The sequence below is a fragment of the Apus apus genome, chromosome 6 (assembly GCF_020740795.1).
Source record: "Apus apus isolate bApuApu2 chromosome 6, bApuApu2.pri.cur, whole genome shotgun sequence".
Lineage (NCBI taxonomy): Eukaryota > Metazoa > Chordata > Aves > Apodiformes > Apodidae > Apus > Apus apus.
In genome coordinates this window covers 17223333-17235536 of record NC_067287.1, presented here as the reverse complement: position 1 = coordinate 17235536, position 12204 = coordinate 17223333, and the positions used below count along the sequence as shown (strand labels likewise).

The 12204-nt window shown below is 41.2% G+C and overlaps 1 protein-coding gene across 1 annotated transcript in view; it reads right to left on the bottom strand.

Moving 5' to 3' along the window:
• The window catches only part of LOC127386757 (unconventional myosin-X-like), a 90221-nt gene that overhangs the window by 15882 nt on the left and 62135 nt on the right, over positions 1 to 12204 (bottom strand). The window contains exons 24-31 of the mRNA XM_051624282.1: positions 10651 to 10690; positions 8345 to 9136; positions 5843 to 5966; positions 5121 to 5364; positions 4185 to 4280; positions 2524 to 2617; positions 1846 to 1901; positions 38 to 180 (exon numbers count right to left, since the gene is read on the bottom strand). Coding sequence (XP_051480242.1) covers positions 38 to 180; positions 1846 to 1901; positions 2524 to 2617; positions 4185 to 4280; positions 5121 to 5364; positions 5843 to 5966; positions 8345 to 9136; positions 10651 to 10690 — 1589 coding nt within the window. The remainder of the gene's footprint in view (positions 1 to 37; positions 181 to 1845; positions 1902 to 2523; positions 2618 to 4184; positions 4281 to 5120; positions 5365 to 5842; positions 5967 to 8344; positions 9137 to 10650; positions 10691 to 12204) is intronic.

Sequence of the window (12204 nt, the reverse complement as noted above, 5' to 3'; positions counted from 1 at the left end):
AAGGTGAGTTTCACATGTCATAATTGCATCTTTTTACCTCTCACAAGGAATTCCTGGCCATCAACTTTCGATTCGCCTTTCGGCTTCTGCAGCAGGGAGATCCAGTGATGCATCTCCTCAGGGGTGTCGCTGTTGCAGTGGATCACCCGATTTGCTGTGATGATCACAAAAGAATTTGGTCTGCCAGAAAATAAAAGCATTAAAATTGGCTGTAACTACACAAATATCTCAACTCACAGCAACCCCAAGCCATGTCCTCTGCCTCCCCATAAACAATGCAGATTTTCTGAATACAAACTACAGAGAAACACTTTAGAGCATCTCCTGTGCAGCTGGTCTGCAAACTGATGAACGCAGAGACCAGATAAATGGAATTAAACATCTATTTCCAAAGCCTAGAAAATATTAATTAGCTAATGAGCAGCTGTAAAATGTCCTGGGTTCATAAACAAAGGACTTTGTTCTGCCTTCTGACTGGACTGAGCTAGTGGAAGTAGTACTGGGCTGAGATAGTACAGCCTTCTGGTACTTATTAAAACCAGTGATGCAGTAGCAAATGTAGGTTGCACCAGGGTCAGTTAAAATGGGTTTGAGATTGGTTTTAAACAGGATTAGCTGATTCTGACAAAACAGGAAAAACTGTCATGTTGCTCCTAGATGACTTTGTCCTTCTCTTGCAATGGAAAAATGTGTCTTTCCAAAAGAGTATTCACAATTCTGCACAGACGTGATGCTTTACAGGAAAATGGAAAAATTAAAATATGACCAGTTCCAAGAGGATAGACTCAAAAAGCTTTGAAAGCTAACACAGATTTCGATGAGAAAATTCGAGAGAAATCAAAAAGTAACATGAAAGTATGAAGTGAAAGGTAAGAGGTGTGAATCAGAACTGTCTGGCCATTGTCTAAATCTATGGAAGATAAAAATGAGTTGCATAAAATCCTTGGTTGAAAACCAAGCATTCTCTTCAGAATTTGTTTAACGCTGATTCAAACACTGATAATCCAGGAGAGCATGTCCCAGCAGATGCATGAACAAATTTTGACTGTTCAGCTAACAGTTTGTGCCTAGTCTTTTACTGGTACACTGATCAAGTATGAGGAGCCCAGGCTGAGAACTGGCTAAAACATTTTGATCAATGAAATCTTACTTCGCTAGTGAGATACACATTTTCTAAACTAGTAACTCCAAAGTCCTGGCAATCTGTGTAAGGGGAAAAAAAAACAAAACACAACAGACCACAGAGGTAAATAACTTAATAGCTAATATTTTACTTCAGCTCTGTAGTAAGAATCTTTGCCCTGGCTGAATCTGTTAACACTGTAGGAAATAATTAAATTTCATGTAAAGTGATATGAACTGTCCCATAATCTATTCTTTGAAACTAACCAATCTGTGGACTAAAGGTCTGTGGTCTGTTGAATTGCAAAGATTTCAAGAGGGGTATAAATTTATAAAATCATCCATTATTCTTCCACAATGCTGTTTCTTTCCCCTAAATTAAACAAAAATACTTCAAAATTACTGTGCTAAAAAACTGAAGTACTGCTTTTGCTGGACATTCTCATTCAGTGTTAATTATAGGTGAGACTATAATTTATAGACATTGAGATTATGCTGTTTCCAAATTTAAGAGGGAATGGAGAAATCTTCACTCAAAGAAAATACGTGTGAATTGCACGCCTGTGAAGTGACACAGCTTGAAAGAAGCCAAAGACTTCAGTTATGCCTCTTTGTTTGTAGTTAAATTCTTGTGAATTAAAACAAATGCAAACCCCAAAAAAAACCTGGACCTACCTGCAAAGATAAGTTAGATCTAAGTGATGGTTAGGTTGCTGTACCTACCTATCAGGATTGTCAGAGGCACAGACAGAGTCAATAAGCCCAACATCCAGGGTTCCCTGTACAGTGAGAAAGACACAGATAACAGGAATTGCTTGCAACTTAAATGACAGAGATTCTCCTTTGAGAAAACAATTGGAAGTGAAAACATTCTAGTGAATTCCAATAGTTTGAGTAGAATTTGACATATGAGAAAGGCATAAATTAGTCAACTTTGCTGCCTAAACAGCATGCAAGCTGGTGCAAGGGCTCCACACAACTGGAGCAAAAAGAGCTACAAGTTTCCAAAGATCCTTGTGAAAGTCTGAAATAACCTTTGCTAGCATCTCAGTACGAGCAAAATACATTGTTCTTCCCAACTGCATATTTTCTGTCTGGAATAAGTATGACCCAGACTAGTTCCATAATCTCATCCAAAGACATTTTATTTGTATGAGGCAGCCCCCTCCTTCCCCTCAAACCAAGGAGAGGTCTCAGTAATCAAGCCAAGCCACCCACCACAACCACCATGTTCCTCACTGCTTTCCCTCTTTTCTATCAGCTTTGCTCTTTCTTTATAACAATAGTTCAATTTTCTTATATGGCTCATGAACTACGTAACTGCAAGTGCTGGAACAATACACACAAGAGTTAAACAGAGGGCTGTAAGCATGCCCACAGAGTGGTTGCACAGTAACTCACCACAGCATTCTTTGGATTGGCCTGTTCATCTTGCATTTCCCTCAGCTGCTGCGCTGTAGCGCTGTGTACTCGGCTCAGCACATTGAACCAACCACTGCCAATAGAAACAGATTCCAAGTTAAGATTTGTGTAGTGAGGCTAGCTCTAGAATATGATCAAGGAACCTGGAAAGCTGCCTGTGGGAAAATTTCTTCATTCACAATTTCCTGAGGACTCTGCTACAAAATATCTCTTGGGCTGATCACACCAGACTCTTAATGTCTTCCTTCCTCCTTATTTACCCATGAAAATTCTGTGCACGTTCTCCAACCCACTAACAGCTGTTCCTGCAAAACCCAGTTTTCTTCTTGCTATTCAAGGCACTGTAAGCAGGCAGTGGCCTTACCAGGGAGCGCACAGCAGCAGACTGAGAAAAGCATACAGCAGTTGTAAAGACAGGGTCAGCTGGGAATCCTCCTGGACTAGAGTCCTAGAGACACCTGGGAGCCTTCTTGACTAGTCTCTCTCTGATCTGCTCATGGACTTGAAAGTCATATGGCTGTCAAATAATCATGGGTTTTTTAATAAGTTAATTTGTAGTTACTTGTCTGTGAAAGGGCTTTTCATTACAGACATATCTGGAGGCTAATCTCTGTTGCAGAACAAGCAGATTCTTATCTGCAGCTTACAGTGAGATCAGAAAACAGCTAGACTTCATGGAAGATTCTAAAATTGGTAACCTACAACAACTGCTAATCTGCCCTTTGCTAATGTTAAGTAAGTGTTGGTGCTTTCTTCTCCTTCAGAGCAGAGACTGGTACGGCCACACTTGATTTACACTTGCCCTAGCAATTCTGCAATGTTATCTTAGGGCATGCCTATTCCAGTTGTGGGAGTTCTGGGTTAAGAAGTTACTGTTTCTTCAGTTACTGTCCCCTTGAATTTACCCATTTCTTGTTCATGTGGCTGCTCTTTAGTCTATTTCTGTTCATTTATTTGTGACCAAACACTTTCTCCCTTCTTCTCTCTACACTCAAATGAAGTAAGAGAAGCCTTGGTAAGAGTGGGAAAGTGGGAACACATGAGGAGTTAAGGACAGTAACTTCTAAACTGGGCTTTGCATAGCCAGAACAGGTTGTCCAACCTGCCCTTAAACAACCGATTCCCATTGCTTGGCCAGGACACCAAGAAGGAAGGACATGACTCATTTGTTTGCTTTGCACTGGGAAGATTTTATCAGATGACACTACAGATTCTGATAAGCTGCGGCCTTTTTTCTGTCTCCTGGATAAAACCCAGCTGCTCTCACAATCATTTACAGACAACATGAATAGACTTTTTGTTTGATTCAAGATTCCATTTAATAAATAAATCAGCTATTAGATGTTCCAGTTTATACTAAGGTTTAAGTGTCTCCTGAAGTAACCCTTGAATTCAGCAATGCTCACAGCCACATACAGTCCCTGTGACTGACCCACAAGCTGAACCACCATCTCGGTAGCTGCAACAGAGTGTCTCCACAGGAGGTGTGGTACCTCCCAGTAAGCACAAAATTACACTCTGGAATTAATCCCCTCTTTTCTCCAGCAAAAGGGAAGTAATTATATTTCCCAGGCTCTCCCATGAGGAGCTGGATCAGACCCGCACTGAATGAACAAACCTAACAAAACTCCCTCTTATACCTGGCATCTTCTGGTGACTCTGCGACAATGTGATAAACTCTGTCTTCTGTCACAATGTCCAAGGCATTCTCCTTTTCATGAATGTCCACAATCTCCCTGGAAGACAGTAAATCACAAGAGCCAAAGCTGAAAAGTTTTCACAGGCATAAATTCCATCTGGCCTACTTTTTCACATCAATACCATTCACCATACAGCAGGGAAATCACTGGTTCAACTGGCTAGTAACTCTGAGAGAGTAAATAATTCCTCTAATACACATGAAGACTTTTACAGTCCCTTTAAAAAGATGTGTACAGTTAATTGACTACAATTCAAAGCCTAAGATGTTAATGGATTTTCTTCAAGACACCAGCTGGGTAGATTGGAGAAGAGGTAACAGGGAGGTTAATTTAGAGGCCTATTTACAAAGTTGGGCATGCCACTCTCTTTGGCACTTTACAGACTGAAATAAACCTAATAGGTGACTAGTCTGTCTTACAGCAGGAGTTGAGGAATTGGCTATGGCAGCAAAAAGAGCATCCAGGGCTCAGGAACAGGCACAGTGCATGCTGCCAAATTCAAGTCCTGCTGTGTGCTTCATGCCAGCTCTGTGAAATGCCCGGAGAAGCCAGGAAACAGATGGAGTCAGGGTAGGGGAAAATGCATGGGGTATGTACTTAATTAGCCCCTCCTGATCTGGCTCCATCCATGGCTCAGAAAAAATTGCTGAATTATGAAATGCTGGAAAAAGACAACTGGAGAAAGAACTATCAAGTAATTACAGACTCCCTCCAGAGTAAAACTAGAAGCTCTGATTGTCTTTCCATTCCCTTACATTTCTGATTCTCCTAGCCCTATAGGAGATACACAGGCTTCTGAACTGGCAGCACCAGACATTTCATTACTGATTTAGAGAATTAATACTAAGGATCAAAAGGATTTATTTCTTCACTCACTTTGCCCTTCTGATATCAATTGTCCCTTTCAGCTTTTCCTCGCTATCATTCTCAAAGTACATCAGTTTGGATTCTCGAAGCACAAACCAACGGCGTTTCCAGTTGCGGCGTGAAAGTGTAGACATGCCTCCACCTTTTTTGTAGAGCCAGCCTGACTTTAGTGCCTCTTGTTTGGTGCGGAACCACATGAAGGCCTCGTTCTTCAGAACACACCAGCGCCGCCTCCATGGGTTCATGAGACCTCCTGCAAAGTGAGGGAGCAAGATTTCATCAGACATGCAACAAGATTGGTGTTTCCATACTGATTCTGCTTCCTGGACAACTTACTTGCCACAGTTCCTACATGGAACAAAGGAACTGAGGGAGAGAAACCAGGTTATGTTTCAGTTTGGATGGAGAAAAAACAGAACAAACTAGTGGAACAAACACAAAATATGGAAACATGCACTACTCAAATATTTTGTATTGTCTGTAGTTTCATAGCTCAGAATGAGTCATTTAAACCCATACCAAGTGGGCACAATGAGGTCTCAGTGGAAAGATATCCAGTCAAATTCCCTGACATCCACCTCCTAGCTCTTCGTTTTAAATAAAAGAAGAAGAAAAAAATGAGAATAAACAGAGAACTAAGAGCAGGTGAAGAAGATCACTCTGGAGAAACAGAAGAGGAAAGTGAATTTCCTGGATTCCATCCTTCCATGGTTTTGGCTAACATTGCTTACCCTTCATGTAGAGATAGCTGTGAAAATAGGGTGGTCCTGAGCCATTGAAGATAGTGACTCGTCCATTACAAAACTCTTCATCTGTATCAATGTAAACATCCACTTCTTCTTCACTGTCCAGAAACTAAAAGGAAAATAAAAAATTGGGGCTTTAAGCAGCCTGATCTAGTGGGAGGTCTCCCTGACCATGCAGGGGGGTTGGAACTAGATGATATTTAAGGTCCCTTCGAACTCAAACCATTCTATGAAATATAGGCTACTTAAGTTCTTCTGGTTGCAGGACTGGAGCAAAGTAACAAGCTTGAGAAGTCCCATAATCAGGAGGTGCAAAACTACACCTACTCCCGTTACAAAAAAAAGCAATACAGTAAAACTAGAGGCTTGACAGCTTATCCATTAATGCCTAAAGCAAGAGTCTCCAGAGCATGGAATTTTCATACCAGAAAGCAGAGTGACATTCAGCAGTGGCCATGGCTAGAAAACTCCAGTTCCCTGCAGTAACAAACTTTCCTGTTCCAAGGCAGAGGCCACAGTCCAAAATCTGATTTAATGGGATTAAGAGAGAATTTTTCATTTTGGAGGAGTTTTCTGATTTTTTTTTTTGGCAGACATGCCATGATTCTGGACAAGATGGAGCGCTAATCTAACTCCAGCAAGGAAATGCCTTGCATTGAATTGATTAGAAAAAAAAACACATTCAAGAATAACTGCACCCTAAAAACAAAGATTTAAATTACTGAAATAATAGCACAGTATTTAGTCATCCCTATTCTCCAACTAGATAATAGCCCACAGCCATAAGAAAGTACTTCACACATTAAATCCCAAATTACCCTGTCATTTCCTTTACCTTAAATACAACTTCAATCCATCAGCTTCATTGATTTAATACTAATTGGATATTAGGAAGAATTTCTGCACTGAAAGATAGTCAGGCACTGGAACAGCCTTGTCCAGCGAGGTGGCTGAGTCACCATCCTTGGAGGTATCCAAGAAACATGTGGATGTGGCACTTCATAACACAGGGCATGCTGTGGTGGCTGAGGTTGTAGGGGTTGGTTTTTTTGGGAGGTGTTTTTTGGTGGAGTGTGTGTGGTTGTTTGTATTTGTTTAGGGTTTTTTTTTGTGTTGATGGTTTGATTCAGTGATGTCAAGAGGTCCTCTCCAACCATGATGATTCTGTGATTCTGTTTTCATTAAGTTTCAAAAAGCAGGTTACTCTTGCATCAGCAGCTGCTGATGGGATATTGACACAACTGCAGTTGCCTCTTACTGTGGCTCATATCATGATGTAGTATCAACCAGACTTTTCATGAGTCTTGCTCACCGAGAAGCCAAATAAAATCCTCCACTTCTGTTTACATTTTAAGAAGAATGGTACAAACTGGCCTAGGCTGTGACAGAATGATTAATGACTTGAAAACTACCTGACAGTGATCTGTGAGTACCTGCCCACAGAGAAGGGACCTTTACTCAAGCAGATCACATCATAAAATATTCTGATGGCTGGCAGCTGACAGTAGGGAAGTGCAAGCAAAAAAAACTATGCAGCTTTTTAAGAAGGATCATAATATGCCATTGGAAAAGAATAGCAAAGGTAGTAAAATTAATTCCTTTAAAAAAAAAAAAAAAAGATCAGTCCTTTTCTAAAAGATATTTTCTAGTTCAACTCTCTACTCTCAGGGACATAATTTATGTGAAGTATTTTTATTGCTGTAATTGGCTTCACACCTGAACTTCTCACCATCTTATGTGGGCTTATCTGACATCCAGTCCTGCAAGCAGATTTATTGTTTCATTATTAAGCAACTACCCTGAGGGCACTCAGGAAATTCAGAGCCTAGTGAGGAATGTAAACTGAGGTGCTTCAAGTGTGAGACTTAATAGCCCAGCTTTACTTCCCAGTCATTGTCCCTGCGGTAGGAATGAAAAGGTTCAGTGGTCTTGGTCGTGTGCACCAGGACCCAGCCTGGATCCGTACAGTAATTTCGTCAAGCCTTCAAACAGCTTAATTTGTACACAGCACCTGAAAATAAACCCTTGCCTCTGAACAGTGACAGGACTAGAACAAGAGAAGTTTTAATGATGGAACCAAATCAAATCCCAGCCTTTCCCCTTTCCTCTTGTCATTGTCCACTAGAAACTCAGGCTACTTTTGTGAAATCTCTCTGAGGTAGAACACACACCTGCAACATACTAGTTGCCTGCTTTCAGTCTTCCTACTGGGTGCTGCATTAATATATGGTGATGGAATCAATCTAAAATAGCCTAGGTACAAATGTGCTAGCTTCTGCACCAGTAACACTTGACAGTCACAAGCCCTCTGGCCTTCCGCCTATCTATGCCTCTTCCCTTTTTATCAAGCTGATTATTGATGTAACAGACAGTTATATATTAGTAACAATACCCAGAGCAAGCAGGCACGCAGTAAGAAAACAAGGATGTTATAAATATCAACAAAGTCAGACTAATGTCTGGAAAGGTGAAGAGAGAGATTCTTACTGAGTCCAGGCTGCCACGGTTGGAGTCCAAGCTGGTCCCATGGGAGTGTCTCAGACCTTCCTCGCCATTCAGGGGCTCAGCAGAGGCGCTACCTGCATCTCCACAGCCATCAAACTCCTCATGGTCATAGTCAGACTCCACATCAGGGGGAGAAGCGTAGATTGGCTCTCCCACCTCTCCGCTGTTACTCCTCTGTGTATCTGAGACAGCATTGTAAATGCTTTCTGCTGGGTCAGAGAGGGCTCTCTGCTCCTTGGGGCTAGTGGTTCTTTCCACAGCTTGTCCTGGAGCAGGGACAGCCTCTCCCGCTTCCATCTGGACAAGTGAAAGTCTTGTGTCCACACCCTTCTCTGAGTAGTTACCACTGTTTCTTGTGCTGTGCTGATTCAAGACCACTGAACTGGAAGTTGGCCGTCCTTCGTCATCAGCATGGAAACCCTCATCCACTTCTTCTTCAGCTAGTGGTGCCACCAGGCTGCAGTCAATGTTGAGCGTCCCCTCACTAGAAAGTGAGCGCTCTAAATTCTGCACACTTTCATCCAGATTGCCAAAATCCAACAGCTCCAAGAACTCCTGGGCAACCCTAGATGCCTCCTTTTCCAGCCTTTGGATCTCCTCTTCTCGCTGCCGATTGATTTCATTCCTGGTGCTTTCACAGATTATAGACATGTGATCCTCTTTCTGTTGCTGCAGCTTCTCAATCTCTTTCTCCAGTCTTAAGATCTCCTCCATCTGACGTCTCTCTTCTTCTTGCAAGGGAATATCTACTTCCTCAGTCTTTACTGCTTCCACCTTAAAAAAAATTGTAATAGTGTTAAAGCACTTTCTTCAACCTGTACACAGTTCCTTGCCTGGAACTTTCAATCTTGCCACCTCCTGTGCTTGCCTTGTACTTCCCAACTGCAAAAATACAACTCTATGCATCCTCTCCTTTTCTGATCAGCATCTGCACTCATCCGTGGTGTAAAAGCTAAAAGTAGAACTATGGAGTCTTTAGGTGCCTCCTTACTTCAGCAGCCTATCTCCTTTTGGAATTATATAAAGTACCTGACTGGGATCAGGATCCATCTGAGTGGATTTTTAGAAGAGCATGTCTCTCTGCTGCTCATGTTACAGCCCTTTGTACACTACAATTTCTCTAAAAGCATTCTGAAAGTTTGTCCTCTCTTTTTTAACTATCTCACACACATATAGAAGAAAGGAATATATACAGGTATATATATGCATAGCCTGCTTAAGCTGAAATTTCCCCAGAAATTCATTAAAACATTTGAGGATTTTGTTGCTTCCCAAGTTGGGGGTCTGACCATCAGAATCTAGGTCTGGTGGGGATATTTGCCATGAAGCAGGACTGTATCCACTCCAACCCCACCAAAACTCCACCCAGAATTTCCTGGCATTCTTTAGCATCACTGGATGGATGATAAGTTGGCTGGGTGATAAAAAGGCACTGTCTTTCTCTATTCTCCCCACTGAAGCAACAGGAGATTTCTAGCAAGTACACAATAATAAGAAGACAGAAGATACTGGTAACTTTCACTGATGTTTAGCTATAAGATAAAGCACCCTCCCCTCCACGGAGGATGTTGAAAACATGCACACACAAGAAAAAGCAAAAATAAATTCCAAAAGGATTTAATGTACTTCCTGATAAGAGTATGCCAATGAACGGGTCCACTTACGCCACAATCCTTGTTTTCTTTACAGTTACCCCATTGCTTTTTCTCTACTTGACTCTTGCGGACAATTGCATTTTCATACTCTAATCTGTCATCTCTCCTGAAATGAGGTGGCCTGAAACTGGGTAACAAGTGGCTTGGGAAGAGAAATAAGAAGACAGACAGCTGTTTTCACACACCTCAGGGTAGGTGGTCTGTTCTTTGATATATCAAGTACCAACAAACAATAAGATCAGTTACAAGGGGTTTATTTTAGTCATGGTAGCAGCCGTCTGCACTCTTATTTTTGCTGTTACAGGCAACAATCCAGCAAAACAGACTGTGTCACAGAGTAGCACAACACAAGGTCATGTAATAATAGAGATAAAAAAGGATGTGGCATGTTCAATACAAAAATTTTCAAATAGGAACTATGCAAGCTGGTACATGAGCCTTAAAAGAAAAACAACCAACCACATCTATGCACCTCTGCCAAAGCCAAACATCTGCAGGTTTTGAGTGAACAAAGTCAATTTTTAAATAGTGTTGCCACAATAACAATATGAGTTCAAGACGAAGCTTAGGCAATGAAGGACCCTTCACAGATATTCAGAGAAGACATATGAAAAGAATAATTATTAAACTTACCTGAGCCACCTGGTGCAGTGCATTCAGTTGCTCCTTTTCTCTGTTAAAAACCAAGACATGATAATCAGGCAAACCCAGCTCACCTACATGGGGCTTTCAGAATTACATGGACACATCATCCCTCTATGGATAAGGTTAAAATAAGGTACCTGTTGTAAGACTGATTTGAAAGCTTTTGTCATTTAGTGAAAAACCAATTAACTGTTTGTTGGCATGACCTTTGTGGATACAATAGATTTCCCCACGCACTTAACTTTCAGATCAATCAGGAAATGGGATTAGCTGGAACATACTAGGAAGGACACTGAAAACAGTGACAGAAAGGCAGATCAGTTAGACTCATGATGAATTTAAACAGAATCTTCTGAAGAACTTTACATCCATTGATCTTAAATGAGTTTGTACATGCATAATTGCACATGTCGCGAAACTGTGTTTGTTGGTTTGTTTTTTTCAAACAGACCAGAATTATTGCAATACCAGCATCTACACTGTGTTTTGCTTTGCTTTTACTGTATCAAAGCCCCCAAAAAGTTACCAAATTTTTGTACTTTGTTAAATGACAAAGCTGAGGACTCTCTATTCTGAAGACCTGGGTACTCCAGCTTGCAAAACTTCCCAGTGGCATGCAAAATTTAGTTTACTAATAAAGGCTGTAAGAGACACAGTTTGTTAGTAAACACGAGTAAAGGACAAAATCTATCCCACAGTGCTGCATCTCCACTTGGATCAAAAAGGTTGTACTCCAAGGGAAAGCTTGGGAGTCACTGTGGCTAGTTTCTCCATAGCAAGCAGGGTACAAATAATTGAGCCAGGAGACAGGGATAGGAAGTGGCTGGATGGAAGAGTAGCAACCGCTGTGCAGCTAAATTCAGACTGGCAGTGGTAACTTTCAAATTTATGATTCAAACTCAAGCAGAAGGGCAACAATATTTATTTCCCAGGCCCTGCAGCTTTTCCCAGCCAAATTCCAAATAGCAGTTGCAAGTCACAAAGTCCTTACAGCTCTCCCTTGCACATGCTCTGTCTCTCAAAAACAGTAATAATAATAAAAAAATCCAGGAAATGTTTGTAAATGAAAGCTGATGTAAGTGAGATCCAGATGGTTCAAATTCTACTGAAAGATCTCTACTAGGAGTAATGAATTAACTGCCTTAAAAGATAGGAGGATTCAAGAAGAAAAGCTGTTTTACAACAAATCAGGAATACCACCTACAATATGCACACTAATCCCTGTAACTGTTCCTCACAGATTTTAGACCTCTGATATTTCTTGCTGCTTTACATCTATCTCCAACTCATCCACACTCTTTCTGAAACATGATACTCCAAACTAGGGACAGTACTCCAACTCAAGCCTTACCAGTGCCAAGCAGAACAGAAGAATCACTCCACATCTCACAGAAACAATCTTTTTTACAGATGGCATTTGATTTCTCTCACACAGCATGACACTAGTGACTAATACTCAACTTAGCCTCCAGACCTCTTTCCTGCTGTTGAAGTAGGCATTCCTCCTTCTCCCTCCATGCATTTGATTATTCCTAACCGTAG